The sequence below is a fragment of the Bos indicus x Bos taurus genome, chromosome 5 (genome assembly GCF_003369695.1).
Source record: "Bos indicus x Bos taurus breed Angus x Brahman F1 hybrid chromosome 5, Bos_hybrid_MaternalHap_v2.0, whole genome shotgun sequence".
NCBI lineage: Eukaryota > Metazoa > Chordata > Mammalia > Artiodactyla > Bovidae > Bos > Bos indicus x Bos taurus.
Genome location: NC_040080.1, coordinates 84706788 through 84731409, shown reverse-complemented (window position 1 = coordinate 84731409; position 24622 = coordinate 84706788). Strand labels below are relative to the sequence as shown.

Genomic DNA, 24622 nt, shown 5'->3' with positions numbered 1-24622 from the left:
TCTGTTTTGTTTTGTTTTTCAGATTTCACATATAAGTGAAATCATATGATATTTGTCTTTCTCTGTATGAATTATTTCGCTTAATATAATACTTTCCATGTCTATCCATATTGCTGCAAATGGGAATATTTCAAATTTATAGATGATGGAAAGGAAGAATGAAGAATTAAAAATTCTTTTTATTTTATGGCTGAGTAAATATTCCATTGTATATATGTACCACATCTTTTTCCATTCATCTATTGATGGACATTTAGATTGCTTCCATATCTTGGCTATTGTAACTGGTACTGCAATGAACATACGGATATATATATATATATATATATGTATAGTGAAAGTGAAGTCGCTCAATTGTGTCCGACTCTTTGCGACCCCATGGACTGCAGCCTTCCAGGCTCCTCCGTCCATGGGACTTTCCAAGCAAGAGTACTGGAGTGGGGTGCCATTGCCTTCTCCAATATATATGTATACACACATACATATGTAGCTTTTCAATTTATGCTTTTGTTTTCTCTCCTTAAATATCTGGAAGTAGAATTTCTGGATCATATGATAGTTCTAGTTTGAATTTTTTGAGGAGACTTCATACTGTTTTCCAGAATGTGTGCATCAATTTACATTCCCACCAACAGTGCATGAGAGTCCCCTTTTCTCCACATTCCTACCAACACTTGTTCCTTGTTTTTTTGATACCAGCCATTTTGACAGATGTGAGGTAGGGCTACATCAGAGCAGAAAGCTTTTCCAAAACAAAAAAATCCATGAACAAAATGAAAGGCAGTCTACTGAATGGGAGAGGATATTTGCAAACAATGTATCTAGTAAGGAGTTGATATCCAAAATATATAAAGAACCCATAAAATTAAAAAAGCAACCCAATTAAAAATAGGCAGAGGACTTCAATTGGCATTTTTTTAAAAATTATTTTAACTGGAGGATATTTACGTTTTGAAAGAAGACATCCAGATATACAGAAGGCAGATGGAAAGGTACTCAATATCAGTAATTATCAGAGATGTGCAAACTGAAACCAAAATGAGATGCCACCTCACATTTGCTGATACTTGTTTTAAAGAATGACTCTTCAAGGAGCATCTGAGGAAACTTGGAGAGATGTATTACCTAGGAAACAGGCTAATAAGCTGCTGTAACAGAGACACCTCAAATGTAGTGTTTAATAAAGGAAGAAGTTATTTTTCTCTCACCTTAGCAGGCTAGAGGCAGGCCATTGCTTTCTTGGATGATGGGTATCTTTGCCATGTGAGATTATTCAGGGTCCCACAACGCACTTGTCCTCATTGAAGAACTTCACTTACTACTGCAGTATCCTGATTCCAGTCTGAGGGAAAGGAAAGTGGTGAGCAGTCGGTCTCCTTTTTAATATTAAAATCTGGATCATAGCACGTATCACTTCTACTCCTTTTTGCCAGATCGGAGTCACTTGGCCTCTTTAGCTGGAACATAGTTCCTAGCTGAACAGCCATGTGCCCAGATGAAAGTATGGAGTTTAATTGCTAAAAAGAAGACAATTATTGCTAATGGAGGAAAATGAGCAGTCTCTGCACAGTAGACAGTTCACTGTATTGAATTATTCCTGATCTTTGTTGCTGAATGCTCACTTCATAGCAAGTGCTCAATATATATTTATTGAATTAATTAAAGTGAGCCAGAAACTGGAGGCAATACTTAGCAAAGGAAGGAGCACTTAAGGAGAAACCCAAGTCTTGAAATGGGAGAGACCTAAGCTTGGTAAGATTAGATTTAAGGCTCCTGGAAATGAGTAGTGGAGATTAAGGTGAAGTTCAAAGATAACCTTAGACAGTGAGTGAATCTTCTGTGCTTTATCTAGGGATAGAATCCTCACTTAAATAGTGAGTGTAATTTATAAAAACTCATAGGAGCAGGAAAAACTCCAGGAGGATGATAAAATAGGATGGAGGAGGGTATGAGGATGAGTGGGAGTTGGAGTGGTATACAGTCTGCTAATGAGGAAAGTCCAGTAACCCCTACAGTTCAAAGGCAGGCAGGCATCATTTGATGGATCTAGCATTCTGACACTTTTTAACAGGATTCATCTATTCCTGAGGATTAGCAGAGAGAATTGGCAAGATCCTGTCTGAACATCAGAGCTTCAACCAAACAGATGGGTGTGCAGGACAGAATTTTGAGTTCTAGGCTAGAAAACTGAAGCAGTGGCTCAACTTTGTAGATTGGGCCAACATAGCAGGGCTGGGAAATGATTTATTTTAGAGGCTGTATAAATTCTCAGAGCTATTTTATTATTATTGAATCTCTGAGCAGTAAGACTTAATTCTGAGCTTCACTTTTAATTTTCTGGCTTAATTATCATAACTGGTTCAGAAATGGAGGGGAGATAGATACGGGGCCTGGGGAACAAGGACAGAGGTAGACTTAAGGGCTGGTGTCTGAGACTCTGGATTGAGAAACTGATTATGCTATGCCCTGTATCCTTTGGTACTTTATAATGCTGTTTTCTTTCTTGCAGTGAAAATAATAATCATAAAAGAGCACAGTTTCAATAGGGTGATAAATCATGATAACTGATATTTTGTTGTCTTGTTATTCTAAAGTAATTTGATTATTGTAATTAAAGAAGGATAAAAGCGGAGCAAATTCCCAAAATTGATGTCTCAGGTCAAATTGGCCTATTAGGTAGAAGATGAAATTGTGTATTTCAGCACTTCAGCTCTGCATAATTGATGGGGAACTGTATACTGTCTCTTTGGCTATTCAGCAAATATTCTGTTAGAATCTGCCTGTGCAATCTGAGGTTGCACCATTTATAAATTTCACATTTTATAGATGTAAAACTATCTTAGCGATCCCTATTCTTTATTCTTGTCAATTAATAGTTCAATTGAATGTTGAGGATACATAATAAAAATCTCATCTTGATCCTATGTTGTTTTTCTTTCTTTTTACATTAATAAATCTACTAAGCCAGCTAAACACTAACATATGTGTGGATAAAAAGATAGCCAGCTTTGTGAATGAACATATTGTTTTTTCTGTCTTATCCTTCTCACGGACTGTATGAATATTTGATGAGGCTTCAAATAAAATAAATGAATGACATATGGTTCACTTAAAAAACTGTTATATATATATATATATTTCTTTTAAATTTCTAGTTACTCTTTTAATAGAAGAACTTACAAAGAGTAATTATATATGTATTAAAGATATAGCTAGGTACTATATATGAGATATCTTATAATAGAAAAGAGAGGTTACATAATCGATGAATTTATACACGTCACTGTTAAGGTGAGCATTTTGTTAATGTAAGCAACACCTCATTCATCCTAACTGTATCAATATAGGAAGGTGCAGTTGAGCCTCTTCACCTGTTAATGATCAATAGTAAGATCAATAAAAATTCATATATTCTCCTTTTTTAAAGAAATTCAAACATTTCACTTATTCAAGTTTATAATTACTTTAATCACAGCAAAAGCATGTTTTGTAAATCATGAAAGTCCATGAATTTAAGTTTCCTTATGTATTTAAGACATTGACTAATGATATTAGCTAAGACATTGTATACAGTTTGGGTTCAATTGTATATAATATTTTGGGCTACTTTAAATAAAGATGTAGCAAATTACTAATTCTCAGATCTACTACTTATGTTCAAATGATGTTGTTGAGACTACTATCCATAAGTAATGAGGCAGGATCAACAAAACAGTGCAGCCAGTCTACTGAAGTTGTAAATGATGTCATCATTTTAATCATTGACATTGTCATTGTCATCAGTCATCATATTCTCTTCTATTTGCTTAGTATTTCTGTCTATTTGATCTTATTCTTGAGCAGTATTGCAACTGAGAGAAGAGATGATAAAGAGAAATACTGTTTTGGCTAATTTACCTTCTTAATTTTGCTGGTAACAAAACAGCTGCTAATTTCACTGGTGAAGTTCTGAGGGACTGGTAAACACTAGCTAAAAGTATTAATATGATTATAAACTCAAGCAGCAGTTTTCATGGAAGCCAGTTTTCAGAAAGTTGCTTGTTTCCATGGAATCAAAACAAACAAAAATAAAGTAACATTAATATCTTCTCTTATTTTAAACTTCAAAGTGTAGGGCTTCCCTCATAGCTCAATCAGTAAAGAATTTGCCTGCAATGCAGGAGACCTGGGTTTGATCCCTGGGTCGGGAAGATCCCCTGGAGAAGGAAATGGCAACCCACTCCAGTATTCTTGCCTGGAGAATCCCATGGACGGAGGACCCTGGCAGGCTATAGTACATGGAGTTGCAAGAGTCAGACACGACTTAGTGACTAAAGAGAGAGAGAGAATATCTTGTCTGGTGGCTGTTGTGTATATAATTTTAAGCTTCAAAGTGTAGAGATGTTTTCTTATTTTAACCCCTTTACACCTTGACTACATTTTGTTCTGCTTTAATAAAATTCTGATAATTTACTTAAAGTCAATCATATAGTTGCTAAATCTAGTAGTAGAATCTGCTATTTGTTTTTGTTTCTTTGACTAGTTAGTGGATGCTTTTGTTTCTGATTTTTTATTATATGTATTTGTGTATGTCTATTTGTGTGTTGGGGCTTGCCAGGTGGTGCTGTGGTAAGGAATCTGCCTGCCAATGCAGGAGATGCAAGAGACTCGAGTTTAATCCCTAGGTCAGGAAATCCCCTAAAGTAGGAAATGGCAACCCACTCCAGTGTTCTTGCATGGAAAATTCCATGGACAGAGGAACCTGACCACTTACAGTCCATGGAACTGCAAAGTTGGACATGACTGAGCATGCACACAGGTATTCACAACACTAAGCCAACAAATCTTTTTGGTAAATAATATGTGAAGATATGTTTATTTTGCATTGAATCAAATTATAATTATCTGTGGATTTGAAATAAACTTTTGAGATTGTTTTGGATTTAATGAAGGGATGTTTCCAAGTTGACCTCCCAAGAGTGTGTCTTTGTACTCCCCGAACCCGGCAATGTAAAGAAGCATGTAGATGTCTAAAGGGTGAGGATGTGGCATCCTTAGATGTGTGTTTGCTGATGAAAAAGTTGTGGATTACTCATACATTTTGATCAGTAACTTTTTGAGGAAAATTATCTTTTAAAAAACTTTAAAATTTAGTGCCATTACACCTCAGTTGTTTCAATATTAGCTGAGAGATTGTGTGATATGAGTAGTTTTATAGATCTGCAAATCCTAAATTGAGCCAAAGATCAAGAAAAATGTATTTGTTTATCTTCAGAATAAATTTTTTCATAAACGTTAACTTAAAATGAGGGTTTATCTACTTTGTAGAGTATGTATCAGCCATCATGGCCTGGGTTGGGATCCAGGTTCTGTCAACTGAATTTGGTAGGTTTGTTCCCATGTAATTGCCTAGAGTACTCTACTGGAGAAGGTTGTTGAGAGGACATGACCGCCAGATGACCCAAAAGCCAGATCAGGGCAATCAGAAGCTCCTCACCCTCTCCCATCCTTGAAATGTGCATTCCAGGGTACCCACAGTGGGAGCTCTTTTCAACCATACGGCCACCTTGAAGAAGCAATGTGTTTTTGAGACCATCTGGGAGTTATATGTGACTGAACCCAGTTTAAGGTTTCTATATAAACTTTTAAGATTCTGGTAGGCAAGTGTGGAGATCTGTTCATCTTGCAACTGCCCAAGACAAGCCTGGTGTCTAAGTTCCTTTGTTTGTTAAACCTGCCACCTATCAATCTGAAGCTGTCTACCTCTTCCTACAGTCTCTCTTTGCCCTCTGTGTATGTGGCCAGTTTTAGATTTCATTCAGGAAGTTCCTGAAGTTTTGAACCAACAAGTTCCTCATATAGTAAGTTGATAGACATCAGCTCTGATTTTGAGCCTCTAGTGGAGATGAGTGATTTGGTTTCTCTGCACTGCTTTCCTTATCTGTAATTTTTACTACTGTAGAGCTACTAATCCCATTTATTCAAAGTTGCTGTGAGGCTTAAATGAGATTGCTCATGTTGAAAGACTTTGCAAACTGTATATTCTGTGTTAGTCCAGTTTTTATGGCTTTTAAAATTTTTATTTTGCTTTTAAAGTTTTGGACTCTAAAGGCATGGGAATATTGAAGGGAGAGCAAGAGCAATAGACAATAATGATAATAGTTATAACAGCATACGTTTCTAACCTGAATTTAGAAGACAACCTTTCCCAGTTAGAGACTGGGAAAATAGGGTATTTTGGTGAGTTTTGGAACATTCTAAGTTAACCATTCTATGCCTGAGATAGACTGTTTTTAATGATTGAATCTGCACATTTTATCTGTATTAGTCTGATTATGTGGCAGGAAATCAATTTAGGTTTCTACATACTGCAGATAGGAGAGAGACCTGTCAGGGAACAGAGACTCATTAGATTCATGATGGCAGTAGCAGTGATGCAGTTTAAGTGCAAAAGAAGAAAAGAATTATTAACAGTTGCTTTGTTATTGGGAGATGGACAGATTCCTTCTTTTACTACTAATGCACCAAAATTAGTACTTAAAGAAGCTCCAGTTGGATTCTTTATCAGTAAACATCCATATTTGTGACCACAGATACACTTGCATTCAGCTGCATTTTGATTTAGAAAGAAACCAGTCTCGCTCCATTTCACCCTCACTCTGTTTGTGTGTGTAGGGGGTTACTCTGCATTCACGTGTGAGCTCATGTCTTCATTCTGGAAGTCGCATGACTAAAAATGAATATTTTGATGTGATTGCTTCTGACATGCTTTATTATTTATTAATAACTACTTGAAAATGCCACTTGTGTTTTTGGTGGGATTTTTATGCACTGCACACAATAAATATGGAAAGCATGGAAACAAAGTTTTGCTTTAAATTCAAGCAGTTCTGCAATTAAAAAGACCTTGTATAGCATGGGCGTGTTGGTAAGTTCTTCTGTGCAGCTTCCTAGTAGTATTTAAAGACCCTTTTCTTAGCCTGTTTTTCTCTAAACAGGCAGTTCAAATGATCTTTGTCAGTTCTTCTTTGAAAAGAAATTCAATTCACTTTGACTTTTGTCCGTAAGAGAATGATCAGTTCTCTAGAAACAGAGGGTGGTAGGCAGGATTTATTCTAAGAATAATTTCATTGCCAGAAACTTTTTTTTATCAGACTCTTAAAACAATGCAGTGTTTACATTGCCCAAAATTTTATGTCAATTTTCATATGTGGAAACTTGTATTTTGTGGAGTGTGAGATACTTAGAATGAAAGTAAGCTCAGAAAGTCACAAGGGTATAATGGCTCTTGGTAGTTTGAGTAGGTACCACAGGCTCACTGCTTGTGAGAGTAATAATAATATGTATCATAATGTGAAAAGCCAACACATGGTGTTGCTACATGCCAAACACAGCTAGTCATCTGATAGCTGGCATTGGAAACTCATTATTCTGAGTTCAGAACCACCACACACATTCTATTTTTTATACGTGGTTCCTAACAGGAGGCCTTGTTGAGGAATTGCTTAATATATCCCTGAATTTAATTGTGAATTCTGAAAATTGAAATGATAACAAAAATAAAGTAGAATTATTCTCACATGGTGGTTTCTCTGCCTTGATTTTCTGGTGAGGAATAGAGTTGGGTCTTGAAGTAATAATCACGGGAACTAAGAAGTCTCTCTGAACATTATATAATCTTTGAGATGAAAATAAAAGGCAAGAATGCTAACTTTACGAATTGGGAAACAAATGCAAATGAGGAAAGTGACCTTTCTTAAAATCACTACTAAGCCAGTCACTTAAGAAACTAAAAATGTTATATAATTACTTTTTTCTACATTATTTTCTGTGTTCACATTCTTGAATTTACTTTTCTGCTTGTGAGAGGCAGTTGAGCATAGGTTAGGATGTGTTCAGAAGGCAGGGCAATTTAGTGGAAGGAATATGGGACCAAAAATTGTCATCCCCATTACACCTCTAGCATGCTGGATGCCTTTGGGTGACTCACAGAATTGTTCCTTGGTTTGCTTTTCCCATTGACAACTGTGATAACAGTTGTCCTTGTCAAGCTTTGTGAGAATAAAATGGAATGTGGGTTCAAAGGGGAAAATATATTATTTACACATTTTTGAAAGACAAATGTTGTATGGTATAGATGTGCAGCATTATGTAGTACGTATATAAAGTTAAATATGCTGTCCCTGCTGTTCTACAGATCTAGTGTCTTTATGGTCCATCCTTTTATCCTCCTCTCATTCCTGTGATTCCTATGATTTACTCAGGCATGCCTATCACTTTAGATGCTGTATTCCAATGACCTCTACATTTATACTGCCAACCTTGACCTCTCTCTTGAGATCAGGTTCTGTAGTGCCAGCCTCCTGCTGGACATGTCCCCATGCACGTCTCTGAACACCTCAGAATGACCGTTTCTAAAATTGAAATCCCATCTGGGTACCATTATGCTTGTCCTGCAGTTCCTTTCATTCAGTCTCTCAAGCTGGGAATTTTGGATTCAATTTTTTTCTTTTTTTTTTTACCTTTGGCATGTCTTTTATTGGTGACCAAATTATTTAGACTTTGCTTTCTAAAGACTTCTTGAATTCAACCCCTGCTAAGTTTTCTGAGCTACTCACAGAGTTCGGGCTCCCTTCAAGCCCTTGTTAGACTCAGACATAATGGATTCTTGAAAAACATGTTTTTCGGGGGGAACAATAGATATAAATATCATTAGGGTGAGGTAAGGGGTGGTGGAAGATGCTGTTCTATTGACAGAAAGCTGAAAATTATTCTGCTTCCTATAGGTGCTCTCCCTGTCTCATTCAATAACCCCCCTTCACTGTGTCTTAGGCTTCTGGACTAGGAATGCCAGATTCATGCCAGCCCCAGTTTTTAAACCTTTATAACCATGAACTTGGTTAATCAGGATGGAAAAAAAGAATTTCATTTTTCCTGTCAGTAAAGTGTAGATTGAATGGAGCTTCTGCAGGACATGTTCCATGTTGGAGGGTCTGTTCTTGCAAGTCATCCTAATCCTCATAGAGGGAGCAAAACAGGAAGTGTAATGGGCCAAGAGGAGAGCTTGGACAGGTGAGAGAGCTTGTCCTGAACTGTGACCCCATGAATGAATAGGTTTAAGTCTAAGCTGGATAGAGATCTTCTGGGACCCTGCCTACCACCCTGGTAGGATAAAGGATGGTTCTGCCTTGCAGGTCTCCTTAAGCACTTCCTGAATCTCAGTGCAAATAACATCTGGTGTTTACTTGGCCCTTCTTGCATCAGCGTTCCTGACAGGCAGTGAAATGACCAGTAAGTAGCTCTATATCACCATTCCTGGTAAATGCCAAAACATGTGAAACTTAACGAAAAGTCAACAATCATGTGAATTATTAGTCTCTCAAGAGTTTTCCCTATGTTCATTTTTTTTTTTTCAAATAACCTTCCATATGGCTACCAGAGAAATTTTTCCAAAATGAAGATTGAACAATTTTTACAAAATAATTTCCCTTCAACTACACTTGCCTTCACCATGTTTTCAACCATGGTGATGTACATTTTTACCAAGGATATTCAAATATAATCCATTTTTATGTCCTTCCTTTCATCATGGGTCAGTCTTCACATGTCATTTCATCTGAAAACAAGACAAACAAAACCCACAAAAATAATACAGCCTCTCAACCCTTCACGAATCTGACCCCAAAAGCAATGGAAAATAACAGAGGTTTTCTTTTGAGTAACAAATGATGAAACTTTCTAGAAATCCTCTTTAAGCATCTCTTCTCTAAAGTTCTTCCTTGTCAGGCAGCTGCTATCCTTTTCTCAGTTTCTTTCTCTCATTATTGGAGCTTAACCTCACTGGGCCACGCCTTTGCTTCTATTGGTGGCTCTGATCATCATTTCCATATTCAATGTAGTTCTTCCTCTGTTTCTCTCCTTGGAGTCCTCATCTATCACCCTGTTCAGCAAGACAAAGGATTTTGCTCAAGCTCTACCTTGAATCAACTCAAGCCTGAAAAGGGGAGGGGAGGGGGGAGCATAATAAATATTTATAATTCAATTTTAATTTGCTTCTATCTATAAGTTAGAATGAAGTTTTGGAATTTGTGAATAATTCACTTGTATGTAAATTGGAGTAGATTAAAAGTTAACACTAGGTAAATTCTTCTCAGAGTCACATCTTATGTGCCTCCTTGAGGCAGCAGAAGGTTTTGGAGCTCAGAGGAATTGGATTGCATCTCTGCAAAGCCTCTCTTCTCCTTCCTGGAGTCTGGGGAGAAAGTATTACACTAACCATGGCTGAAATTGCAGATTATTGTTATGCTTTTTGTTGTGACTGTGGGATAGAACTGAAGAAGTTTATTTTTGGAAACACCGAAGTTTCTTTGTCCTGAAACTTTGAACCAGTATCCTGAACCTGATTTCCTTGTCCTGGGTTAGGTGCCTGTTCCTGAATCAGTTACTGTGGACAGGAAGAGGTGATGCTGTGATAGATCAGAATCCTTCTAACACAGAGGAAGCTGTGGGTTAGGAGTGAGGTGGGATGGTTTTTCAGTGGTACATAAGAATTATTATTATTTATTTTAATTTTTGCATCCAGAGATTAAATCGTGGATGATGACAAAGACAAGTATCTGTTACACTGGCACACAAAGCCCTGCCTATCCTATCCAACTTTCCTGCCCAGCTCCATTCTGCAGTGGCTGCTGTTTGGTTTTTCAGCCGTATCATGCCCTTTCACACCTCTCTGCTTTTTCATCAGCTATTTCTATGGCTGGAATGGTTTTCCCTCTCTTCTCTACCTGGTGAAGAAGTTGAAAGTGTTAGTCACTCAGTCATGTCTGCCTCTTTGTGACCCCATTGCCTGTAGCCCGCCAGGCTTCTCTGTCCCTGGGATTCTTCAGGAAAGAATCCTGGGGTGGGTAGCCATTCACTTCTCCATGCAATCTTCCCAAGCCAGGGATCAGACCCGGGTCTCCTTCATTGCAGGTGGATTCTTTACCGTCTCCTCCTGACCAAATGCCATTTGTTTTATGAGCTCCTTCCCTCCAACTGATGTTGGCTACTTTTCCCTCTGTGATCCAAGAACACTTTGTATTTACCTGAAAGAACACTTTGTATTTATGCTGAAAATGACAGCATTTCTTTTATTTTATTAGGATTATTTGTCCCCTATATTTTATGACTATCTTGAGGGCTTCTCCATGTCTGTGCATTCCCAGTGATGGACACAAGCCAGATGGTTACATTTTATTCCATAAATTTATGGGGCTGGAAAAGTGGGAACGTTAGATTAATCCTGTAATCTCTGTTTCATCAAGGTAGTTATTCTGAACCTGATTTCTGCTACACTGTTCCGAAAGGTATGCTTGGCAATGTGTGGGAGAACTTTGGGTTGTCACAGTGACTAGGATTGGGTGCCACTGGCATTCTCTGGGGGTAGAACCAGGGGTTCTACAACTAGGAAAGTGTTGTGCTTTGTTGGAAGATGGCTTGAATGATAGGCTTTGTCATGTCCACTAAGTCTGTCCCTGGCTATTTTCCCCATATCCTGTGAGTCTTGAGGTTGGAGCTGCAAGACTAAACCAAAGAGAAGTGCAGGATAAAAATCTACTCTCCCACTCAAATCTCTTGTCTAGTTGCTCTTTAAACCAGGGGAGAGGGACGTGGGAATTAAGTTCTCTGCATTTCTTTCAAAAATATGGTATGATAATTTGATCTTAACGTTTCATCCAGTGCACAGAAGGCTGAGAGTGACTAATTTCAATGATCTTTTTAAAAATCTATTTATAGCAAGCCTTCTGGCTATAGATATCAATGTGTAAGGTAGCGCATTGATTTAAATCCAGTTTTCTGTCATAAGGTGTCAGAAAAGCTAAATGGCTCTATCATGGTCTCTTAGGTCCTTTTTTCGGAAGGACATCTTTCTGTTCTGTTTTGACACTGATGTGGCCATGGTATCCAGGATATAGGAAGAGTGTGAGCAGAAAACTTGGAAGCTCACTTCTTCAAACAGGCTTTTTTGACAGGCTTCTTTGATTCCTTGTCTCAAAGACATTTTTGAAAAAAGATCCCTGAAATACAAGCTCAGTCATTCATGTGGTTTACTGTCTGTGTTATGTGTAGCAAAAAGTGTTTTTTAAAGAATTTACCAGGAGAGTCTGGAGCTTGATATTTATCAGCAATTACTTGTAATGTTTCTGAAAGATGTTGCCTATAAAGGATAAAGGACCACATTCTAGTCTATTTACTGTTTGTTTCCCTTTTTAGATACTCCCAGAAGTATAAAAGCCTCCACTGCTACAGCTGAACAGTTTTTTCAGAAGCTGAGAAATAAACATGAGTTTACTATTCTGGTGACCCTAAAACAGACCCACTTAAATTCCGGAGTGATCCTTTCCATTCACCATTTGGATCACAGGTATGTGTGACTGCTGGAGTTTCCTGTGTTTTCATTTTATATAGTGAAATTAACACATTAAAGAGAACTAAATAAAAGTGAGATAACAGGGTTGGTTTAAAACAGCAAGAATAATTTTGCTATATTATGCAAAATCACAAACACAGGTAATTGAGATCAGCCTAAAAGCAGAAGGAGCTGCTGTTTTTGGTGTTGCTAAGAGCATACAGAAGTTACCATTTTATTAAAACCCATTTATTAATCACTAACTTCTTCATGAGATATGCTATTCAATGTTAAAGTCAAGCAAACTTCTTAATTGATAAACAGATAGCCACAAAAATACTGTATTCTATTTCTTTAAGATATTGCTTGGGTTTAGAGTTTAATAGTCTTAAAATTTTAATCACGGACAAATACATTCTTTTTCAACATGTTCTTAGACTGTGATAGTTACAGCTATTCTTGGATGTGTGTTGAATCAAAATGCTATCTGGTATTTCCTAGTTTCTCGCACATGTGAGAAACATGATTTGGGAGCTGGTGGGAGTAGTGAGGAGGAGTGGAGAGGGAGAAGAAAAAATTCATTCATGACACTTAGAATGTACATAAATTGCTGCTAAATAATATCAAGCAAGTTAAAGTGATTCCTTCCTGAAAGAATAGCCAGGGTTCTGACAATGAAATTTCTTTCATTGTTCGTATTTTGAGTACCCACTTTGTGACTCTTGGTAGACCTTGGGGCAAATTACATAACCTCAGTTTCCTCATCTATAGTACAGGGATGGTAGTAATACCTTCTTCATAGATTGTTGTGAGGGTCAAAGAGTTTATATATGTAAAGTGTTTTACATATATAATGGATTTAATGTGATGTGAGCAGAAACCTCTTTTCCTGGTTTCCCTTATGAGAGATGGGACAGTCTGGGACTTTGCAAATCTTTGCTAAACACTGAAGGCCAAATATATGTGGAGAACAAAATATAGAAAATCAACTCATAGAATAGGGTTTCTGATCACATTCTGCCTAGATTACTCACAGTATTTAAGATCCCATCTAATTTTATCTTTAACCCCAAAGGATTATGGTAACATCTCAAGCCTCTCACTTGGGTTTTTTTCCTCCCAGGTTTTGGCTTGTTTTTCGGAGGAGGATGTCACCCAAACATTCACTGAGTAGTTGACTTAGTAAAAAGGGAGAGTTCCATCTCCCAAGGATTCACTAGGATTTTCCCTCTTGGTATGTTTCTGTTCCTTGTCTTCAGGTGATTGATATCCTTGCTTATACCACTGTGACCCTGCCCTTCTCCATTGGGCTTTGGGCAACATGATTCACATACAGCAAAGGATATTGTTCCTTCACAGAGCAGCCTGATTTATTTCTGATTATTTCTGTTTGCTGAGAAAATTTCCCCTGTATTTCAGGCACTATATTTTTCTGCCCTGTGGCTTTTTCCCACTACCCCATTTGTAGATATTGAAAGGATGTGGTGGGGTCCAGCTGCTTGCTGCTCAAAAGCCAATAAACAGGCCAGGTTGGTGGAAAGGAAAGTTTGCTTTATTTCAGATGCCAGCAACTGGAAACGGGGCAGATTCAGATGGCTATCTGTCCAAAAACCAGCTCCTCCCCGCTGGCAACCAGTGGGGCAACAGCTTTTATAGACAGGAGGGGGCTACGTGCAGAGACAGCACAGCCAGCTCCGACAGTCATCTTCAAATTGGTCATCAGTGGTCTGACCAGTGTCATCTTGGTTGTTTTAGGTGTGGTTAATCTTCAGTTTCAAGGTCCACTTGTTCCCTTTTCTTTGAGACCAATTCTCAAAATCGTGGCAGCTTATGTCCAGGGCACAGTCTTGTCATCATGCAGTTAACTTCTCCGCCTGGTGTTTTGGTATCTGTAAGATAGCTCACTGGATATGCCTCAGAATATTATCTATAGCCCTTGAGAAAGTGCTAGAGGTCCTTGACTTTGCTTAATGACTGCATTATTATTTGGTTTCCTTTGATTGTTTTCTTTTGTTTCCATCTGTTCTCACTTTTCTGATTAAACTTATTCTTTGACTAAAGTTTTCCACAGACAAAAGGCAGGCAGAGGACATGGTGGGGAGAGCAAAGACCGCAGGGTCCTGCTTTGTTTCATAGGGATGTGAAACTCGCCCATCCTTCTTCCAGGTGATACCCTCAAAACCATCCCTTCTAAATGGACAATGTTTTGTTTGGTCCTTGGGTTGAATATATTAACTCTACAAATGCTTGACCAGCATGGATTTCATATTATCTATGTACTTTCTATCTGATGCTTCTTACAACAGTTTCAAATTTTTTTTTTTTAGCACCTTAGACATAGTAAGGGTATATTGATATCCCCAGCCTTTATCAGATAGGTCCTTGAAGGCAGATTGGTGTCAGACAGATCCTTTCTTACTGTTCCTATAAAGTAGACTTGTTAAAATGATATGTAGGGCTTTATATTGACTTATTTCAATTAAAAATAATGTTTACTTTTTTCAAATTAGCATAGCGATGTATTTTCATTGTAGAAAAATTGGAATACTGGTAAGTATAACAAAGAAATAGGAGAACTCATACAAATCATATCACCCGAAGAAGACTATGTTGAAATTGTCATATTTTAATCCAGAATTGTCTTTGTACAGAGATATGCCGTATTTTGTTTGATCAATTTCTTACTTGTGGGTACTTAACTCATTTCTTTTTTAACTTTAATAAATAGCACCAACGTGAATATATTTATATGAATCGTTGTGCTTAGCTCTCATGCTTTCGAGTTATTCTTGCTAAATTTATTATTAATTATTTATATTATCTATAAATATCTATTATTAATTATTTATATTATCTATAAATTTGATAACATTTACATAAATAAATACTGCATTTGAGATATAGGATATTTTTTATAATATTAAAATCATCTGTATTGGTAATTCACTTTCTCATTTGCTTAGCAGCAGCAGCAGCAGTAAGCAAATTATTAAAGGCTTATCATGTGCCAGGCAGGGTGCTCAGTGCATTCCATGTGTTAATTCCTGTTATCATCATGTATTAGATAATGGTTCAGAGTATGGACCTGGAGCTGGACTGTGTGCATTCCAGTCATAGCTCTAAGACTGACTGGCTTTGTGACTCATGTAAATTTCATACCTCTTCTGAACCTCAGGTTCCTCATCTGTAAATTCATATAAAGTACTTGATAATCCTAGAGAAAAAATTCCACAGAAGTCGATCATATGGCAAAGTCATTATTCTCATTATCATTTTACAGATAGGAAAAATAAGCATTAGAGATTAAGTTGTCACCGTATAAAGATACCAAATAGTTATTGCCTATATTCCCCACACTGTGCATTGCATACTCATGACTCATTTATTTTATAACTGGAAGTTTGTACCTCTGAGTCTCCCTCACTTATTTATCTCCTCCCCTCAAACCCTCTCTACTCTGACCACCACCTGTTTGTATCTATAACTCTGTTTTGTTATGTTGATTGTTTTAGGTTTTACATTCCATATATGAGTGAAATCATGCAGCATTTGTCTTTCTCTGACTTATTTCACAGTTGGCATCATTCCGATTCTTGAGTCCAGAATTTTTAACCTGTCCACTGTGATAGCTCCTGACCTCATGTTACCCTCCCAAACCTTGTGCTTTGTTGTGTTTTTTTTCCCTATTATTATTGCTGACATTATCTTTCTTTCCTTAAGTCTTATTCGCACCGGTCTCTTTAGTTTCATCATTTCCTGAATGCTTGTTTATTCTCTGCTGATTTTTACAAAAGATTAAAGTGGTATATAGAGAGATATCTATCTGGGCTTCCCTGGTGGCTCAAATGGTAAAGAATCTTCCTGCAATGTGGGACACCCAGGTTCGATCCCCTGGAGAAGGGAATGGCTACCCACTCTAGTATTGTTGCTGGAGAACTCCATTAACAGAGGAGACTGGCAGGCTGTAGTCCATGGGGTGGCAAAGAGTTGGGTACAACTGAACAACTAATACTTTCACTTTTACTTTCATAGAGATATGTACAGGACAATAAGATAAAAATAAAATGAAATATACAAATTAGGGCAAAGAAAAAATAGACACCCAGTTGGGTGATTAAGGAAATGCAACTATTCTTAATTTTGAGGGCAGAGACGTATTTCTCCTATGACCTATTTTTATTTTTTTTAGTTACTCAGCTCTTTTATTTTCATTTAACTTTTGAAGCCTCCTGTGACCTTTTATGGGAAAATGTATTGAGTGCCTTTAAAGGATCAAGTTCAGAAGACCTTGTGTCAACTGGTTGCATTACCACACAGTGCGCTTCAGAAAAATCAAGTCTATAACAATGCCAGTAACATGCATCTATGTTGAGGGTGTTTGAAGCAATACTGCCTGCAAGGCCTTAGGCAGCGTGCACGAAACTTCTGTGCAACCAAGTTTTACTGCTCAAGATGACAATAGCACCTCCTGTATGAAATCCTGATAAAATACCTTGTCTTCCAGGCAATAGTCCACATAGATTGCTTTTTCAAATGTCTTGAAAATATTAAATTCAAGTTAGACTTCTCTGATATATCCCAAGTTAGAGTTATTCTTTGTTGACAGTTAAGTGAGACTTAGTATTGAGCTTCAGCAGCAATTGAGTTGGAGGAAATACTGGCATTTTTTTTTACAAAAATTGAGGAGCCAACAAGGACATGCCCGAACAGAAGGTACCTATGTTTGGCTATGGTAACTGAAGTAGGTGATTCCCAAGGCCAGGGCCAGGCTTTTCCTGGGGAAGTAGCACAAGTTCCACTCTCAAGTACTGATGGATGAATCCTCTAGAATGTGGAAGTTTTAATTATGCTGCAAATTTGAAACGTTACATGTAATACTTATAGTGAATTTTACAAATTAGGAAAAATCACAAAGAAGGAAGCAAAAATCATCAGTAATTTTACTCTACTGGGGATCAGATCAGATCAGTTTTTACTAATACTTTCAGTTATACATGTCTATTTAAAATGAATAGATATACTATTTAAAATAGTATAGCCCTGGAGAAGGAAATGGCAACCCACTCCAGTACTCTTGCCTAGAAAATTCCATGGATGGAGGATCCTGGTGGGCTACAGTCCATGGTGTCACAAAGAGTCGGACATGACTGAGTGACTTCATGACTTCACGACTATTTAAAAAAGTGAATCACACTGGACATAATATTTTATAGCTTTTTAAAATTTAGCAAAGTATTTTGAGGATTATCCCATTGAATAAACATTTGTTTATAATCTATTTGTTAAAGACCAAAGAGTATTCCATTGCCAGATGTAAAGGAGGAGTGCAGGAGGAAAAGATTGGGAGTTTGGGATTAGCAGATGCGAACTGTTACATATGCAATGGGTAAACAATGGCCTGATATACAGCACAGGGAACTATATTCAATATATTGTGATAATGTAATGAAAAAGAATATGTATGTGTAACTGAATCACTTTGCTGTACAGCAGAAATGAACACAGCATTGTAAATCAAGTATACTCCAATAAAATAAAAAAAAGCCAAACGAAGTATCCCCAGAGTGTTAAATTTTAATCAGTAGAACTATCTGAGGTAGCCACTAAGATGACTAGTTTGCAAAACATATCCTGGATAAGTGAATACATTTATGTGCTTCATGGGATGGTCAGCTGTAAACTAGTTAAATGTTGAAGAATGGCCATCAGAATAAACAAGAGATCTGTTATCCTTTACCTGGCAGTGATTAGATGTGGGTCCAGCTCTCCATCACATCTGTCTTAGTTCACAGAAGAGCTCTTCCTGCTTATTTCCTAGTTGCTTTTGGGGATGGTTGTGGTGAGGTGGTAGCATTCCGCTGACTTTGAGTTCTTGACTGCTTGGTAGAAAGCAATAACTTGAATGATTCCCCATTAATAAGGCTCTGTGAGTTCAACCACATAGTGCCTGCTATGGAATAAACCCTAAATAAACATTAATGTTACTACTAGAGATGAGATGCTGCTGCTTCCCTGATCCTCATGTCAGTGCCTGACTTCACTTTCATTTCCATGCGATTGATGATAGTGAGTTCCGAGATATCTGGCTATTTGCGGCTTGCTCTGATGCCAGATGCAGTAAGGAGAATCAGAGAGAAATAGAGGCTGTGGGTTATGTCAGCTCCAGTACTGGCAGAGATGAAGAAAAGTGGCATCATTCAGCAGGAGTATAAATGCCGGGCACAGAGGCCTGTCTGCTCATCATCTATGTGTCATTCCCTTTCTTTCTGCTCATCCAAAGCGTGTTCACACTCCAGAACTTCACGCAGTGCTCCATGAAGCTTTTACTGACCTTCCCAGTCTACATTCATCACTTCCTCCATGAACCTCCAATGCCTTTTTGAAATTTGGGCCACTCCTTTTGCCATTCTAACATATAACATCTTACCTTGTTTCAATGTTTCACATATATACATATGTATTATTTACATATGAGACACTAGAAATATCATTTACTGCCTTTGATCACAATCATAGCAATTATTTATTGAAGATTTAAAAAGTTAAAATTTTAAAAAATTGGTAACACATTCTGTGGTTCAAAATTGAAAAGACACCATAGGATATAGAGAAAAAAGGCTACCTCCATCCATGTCCATGGGTACTTGATTTCTGTCCCTGGGGCCAACCACTATTATCCTTAAAAGACATTTTGAAAATAAGAAAAACATAAACAGGAAAATATCTCTCAGCCCATCAGTGGTGTGCTGGAGTGGGCTGGTACTGGCTGACAGGAGTTGAAACTTTGTGAGCTGACTGACATTACTGCTGTAGCTTGAAGAAGGCTATGGACATCAGCAAGTGCTACAGAGCAGAGCTTTTTAAAAAATATGCATTTTTATTGATTATTCTTTTTTTAATGAGTCCACTTTTTTATATTTTCTATCTTCCCTAAAGAAATGGATAAATGAACCAGTATCTCAGAATTATTTCTCTAGAGAACAGAGGGCCAAACGTTAAACATTTGCCAGTGTCACTGTGTGTAGTTCTGGCATCTAGAGACAACCACAACAACTCTCCAGGATGTAGCTTTCTAATCCTTTTCCCAGGTGTACTTATGCATTTGTGTGAAATTGTATGTAGCTGACAACATTGTTTTATTAGATTTTTTTTCCCTTTGTTGTGGAGGATTACACATAAAGTTTGCATACTCCATTTCACCTGCCATGCTGTCATGCAAAGTTAGATGCTAAATAAATATTTGGTGGATGAAGAAATGAGTGAAAGATCAAGAGAAAGATCATCATGACTGGACCAGGAATCGTAAATGACATGAGGAAGTTTTCTCCAGGCTAGGGCAAATGATCTGGAGAATGTTCAAATTGCTCTATTGATGCAGGGTGCCTAATCTGTCCTGAAATGTCATTAGCTCTAAGCATGAGGATTTCACTAACTGGCAGGTCCTGCCTCCAAATGACAAGTTCTTAGCGAATAACGACACCTATAATGAGCTACATGGCAACATCTCAGCCACAGTGTAAAAACTGGAAACCTAATCACAGAACTTTGTTGGTTTGGACATAGGAGACTAATGGATGTGCTCTGGGTTCGGGGGTGTCTGAAGTGAGCTAAAAGCAGGATGGAAGTGGGAAAGGCAGGCATCACAGTATCTTGGGATTGAAAGTGGGCTTAAGTCACATCTTGGTATTGAAACACAGCTTGAAACAAAGTGGCATCATTATGAAGCTGCTAGGAACCTTGTCAGGGCTTCCCTAGTGGCTCAGATGGTAAAGAATCTTCTTGTAATGCGGGAGACCCAGGTTCAATGCCTGGGTTGTGAAGGTCTGCTGGAGGAGGGAATGGCTACCCACTCCAGTATTCTTGGAGCTTCCCCGGTGGCTCAGACGGTAAAGAATCTTCCTGCAACATGGAAGACCCGGGCTTGATTCCTGGGTTGGAAGAAAGGAATGGCTACCCCACTTTTGCTCATTAGCAGTACCCTGGTGCACTGTGTGTAGGATCTCATTTGGTCTCCCAACCTGAGATGCAGGTTTCAAATGATGTTTTCAAGTAGGAGCTGCTATTAAAAACTGGACCACAAATGTCATGTGAATACAGTGTAAAAAGGCTGTTGGCTCTTCTGTCATGTCTGTATATGTTTAACCAACAATAGTTTTACCTAAAAAAAACAGACAGTAACATACGGTACTTTATGTCTGAAAGAATTAAGACCCATAGGCAGATCAAAGGAGTTTTCTCATCATTACAGTTTTCTGACTATTGTGTTTTGAAAGGAATAAAAAAAGACTATAGAGAAATAATTCTATGATGTTAGTTCACTTACTTATGTATACCAGAAACATAGAAGAGAAATATGAAAACAGTAAATACTCATTGAAAAGTGAAAGTGTATTTGTAAGTAAAAATGCATAATAAAATTTCCCCAAATTCCAAAAGGACTGTTTTGTTTTTCCATTTTACAAAACTACAGTTTCTTCAGAATAAGTAAAATCCTTTTGTTGTCCTTTGGTGCTGATTTGGTACAGTCCCCTAGATTATATTCTGTGATTTATAATACTTCTCTTAAGATAGTCTTGGGATTTATATATATAAATTGATTTTCATGAGATTAATATTAGAAAATTTCCTGATATGCAGATATTATCTATGCTTCTAACTTTGAATGTTTTGCAAATAGGATACATGGAAATAATTTACGGCAGTAGGTGTGCAACTATATACAGAACTGTCTTGCAGTTTGCCATGGTCTTCTATATTAATAAACTTAAGGTGAAATAAATGAGATTTTTTTCAACTCTCTTAGTAGTAATTATTGTACATTTTGAATGAGTAAGAATGTTTTTATGTATGAGGCTGATAAAATATGTCTTCATATTTGTGAGTGAGCGTCATGTATTAAGCCATTTCTTACTTGATATTACTCAGTAAAAATTAAATTTACTGGCAATATTTGCTTGGCTTAATGGTTCTGAACTAAAAGATGACTGTTTATTTTGGATAAAATTACCAGACTGATGTTATAGTTACTATACTCTTTATTTTTTGGTTGCACTTTACTTAATAAATAACATTAAACATAATAGGATTTATAAATTAAAATTTCAAACCCAAATTCTACATAATTAAAAAAAACTGCCCTTATATTGTGTTCTCTTAAAGTGTGTTTCAACATTATTATTTATCTCTAACAAAATTGCATCTTTAATTATTAGGAAAGTTGCAATATATATTCTAATGTGGTTAAACCTACATATACCATTCATTATAAGGCAGGGTGAGTTGCTCATCAAAGAAACTCAGTTGAAGTTAAGACTCAGCAAGCAAATGAGATTTCTCTTATTACTTATATGTACCAAATTTTTATATAGGTTAAGTGATAGAAAGAATATAGAGAGCTAATATAATTAATAAACTAGTATAATATAGTTAATATAGAGAGGTTATTTCATGGAGCACAGATCTCTTTCTCATGCTGAAGAAGCAAGGCATTCTTCTTCTGGTCAGCATTCCATTCTTTCTTCAGAGCCAATGAGTGAATCCATTGGCTGCTGCTGCTGCAACTAACCATGGACTAAGCAGCCATACTCACAGCCACACATCACATGTGTGGGCTATTCACTTCCCTAGACAGAGATGAAGAGGGCCGGGGTATTTCTGGGTTCCTTCTTGTTTTGACCATATCCAGTTATCAGGCCTCAAATAGCTTGGGCCATTATGAGACCCTTCTGCGGCATCCATCTTGTACCTTGTACTTCCTTACCTGCTCTCTTCACTCGGCATGATAGAATACCAGTCCCTTGGCTGTATTGGCCCATGTATCTACTAAAATACAGTTTGCTACTAATTATTTTAAGGTATTTTTCTTACACTAAAAATACTTCTAATAATTAAATTTTTAAAAATATGATTCTTCACTTGGGAATGGAAACTTTCAGAATGTTATTTTAATTCTTTTTTTTCCTTTAATAAGCCCTTGAGATTTTATTATTTTCACTTTCATCATTTTTGATGATGCTGACATGTTTAAATTTTAGGGGGAAGCAGATCTCCCAGATTGCCTTCAAGTAATAAGTTTATGACTAAATGATTTACCTACTGTGTTTCATATAGAATCTTTATGAAATGATATTGAAATGAATGAAGTTTTTTTTTTTTTCAGTTATTACCCCAGAATTTGTCTAGGATGAATTCTAAGAAATGCAATTTGTTGGGTAACTGGTTATAATAGATTTTTCCTGTATGTTAGATAATATTTTTTTTTCTTTTTAGATACACAGTGTCTGTGTGTGCATGCTCAGTTGTGCCTGACTCTTTGTGACCCCATGGACTGTAGCCTGCCAGGCTCCTCTGTTCATGGAATTCTATAGGCAAGAATACTGGAGTAGGTTGCTGTGCCCTTCTTCAGGGGATCTTCCAGACCCAGGGATTGAACCTGGGTCTCCTGCACTGCAGGCATATTCTTTATCATCGAGAGCCACTAGGGACTAAACTATCAAAATAAGAAAGTGATGAGTTAGAATGGACTGTGACTATAACCAACTACTATGGCTATTTCAATCAGTGCAAAAAAAATAGAGGAAAACAACAGAATGGGAAAGACTAGAGATCTCTTCAAGAAAATTAGAGATACCAAAGGAACATTTCATGCAAAGATGGGCTCAATAAAGGACAGAAATGGTATGGACCTAACAGAAGCAGAAGATATTAAGAAGAGGTGGCAAGAATACACAGAAGAACTGTACAAAAAGATCTTCATGACCCAGATAATCATGATGGTGTGATCACTCACCTAGAGCCAGACATCCTGGAATTTGAAGTCAAGTGGGCCTTAGAAAGCATCACTATGAACAAAGCTAGTGGAGGTGATGGAATTCCAAATAGCTCAGGATTTGACCTATTTCAAATCCTGAAAGATGATGCTGTGAAAGTGCTGCACTCAAATGCCAGCAAATTTGGAAAACTCAGCAGTGGCCACAGGACTGGAAAAGATCAGTTTTCATTCCAATCCCAAAGAAAGGCAATGCCAAAGAGTGCTCAAAGTACCACACAATTGCACTCATCTCACACGCTAGTAAAGTAATGCTCAAAATTCTCCAAGCCAGGCTTAAGCAATACGTGAACTGTGAACTTCCAAATGTTCAAGCTGGTTTTAGAAAAGGCAGAGGAACCAGAGATCAAATTGCCAACATCTGCTGGATGGTGGAAAAAGCAAGAGAATTCCAGAAAAACATCTATTTCTGCTTTATTGACTATGCCAAAGCCTTTGACTGTGTGGATCACAATAAACTGTGGAAAATTCTGAATACCAGACCACCTGACCTGCATCTTGAGAAACCTGTATGCAGGTCAGGAAGCAACAGATAGAACTGGACATGGAACAACAGACTGGTTCCAAATAGGAAAAGGAGTACATCAAGGCTGTATATTGTCACTCTGCTTATTTAACTTATATACAGAGTACATCATGAGAAATGCTGGGCTGGAAGAAGCACAAGCTGGAATCAAGATTGCCGGGAGAAATATCAGTAACCTCAGATATGCAGATGACACCACCCTTATGGCAGAAAACGAAGAACTAAAGAGCTTCTTGATGAAAGTGAAAGAGGAGAGTGAAAAAGTTGGCTTAAAGCTCAACATTCAGAAAACTAAGATCATGGCATCCCGTCCCAGCACCTCATAGCATATAGATGGGGAAACAGTGGGCACAGTGGCTGACTTGATTTTTCTGGGCTCCAAAATCACTGCAGATGGTGATTGCAGCCATGAAATGAAAAGACGCTTACTTCTTGGAAGGAAAGTTATGATCAACCTAGACAGCATATTAAAAAGAAGAGACATTACTTTGCCAACAAAGGTCTGTCTAGTCAAAGCTATGCTTTTTCCAGTGGTCATGTATGGATGTGAGAGTTGGACAGTGATGAAAGCTGAGTGCCGAAGAATTGATGCTTTTGAACTGTGGTGTTGGGGAAGACTCTTGGGAGTCCCTTGGACTGTAAGGAGATCCAACGAGTCCATCTTAAAGCAGCTCAGTCCTGGGTGTTCATTGGAAGGACTGATGCTGAGGCTGAAACTCCAATATTTTGGCCGCCTCATGTGAAGAGATGACTCATTGGAAAAGACCCTGATGCTGGGAGGGACTGGGGGCTGGAGGAGAAGGGGACGACAGAGGATAAGATGGCTGGATGGCATCACCTACTTGATGAACATGGGTTTGGGTAAACTCCGGGAGTTGGTGATGGACAGGGAGGCCTGGCA

General features: G+C 37.6%; 1 protein-coding gene across 3 annotated transcripts in view; it reads left to right on the top strand.

Moving 5' to 3' along the window:
• Window positions 1-24622, top strand: part of NELL2 (neural EGFL like 2) — a 462863-nt gene that overhangs the window by 126314 nt on the left and 311927 nt on the right. For all 3 annotated transcript variants that reach the window (XM_027542640.1, XM_027542641.1, XM_027542642.1), the window contains exon 4: window positions 12232-12382. In XM_027542640.1, the coding sequence (XP_027398441.1) occupies window positions 12232-12382 (151 nt within the window). The remainder of the gene's footprint in view (window positions 1-12231; window positions 12383-24622) is intronic.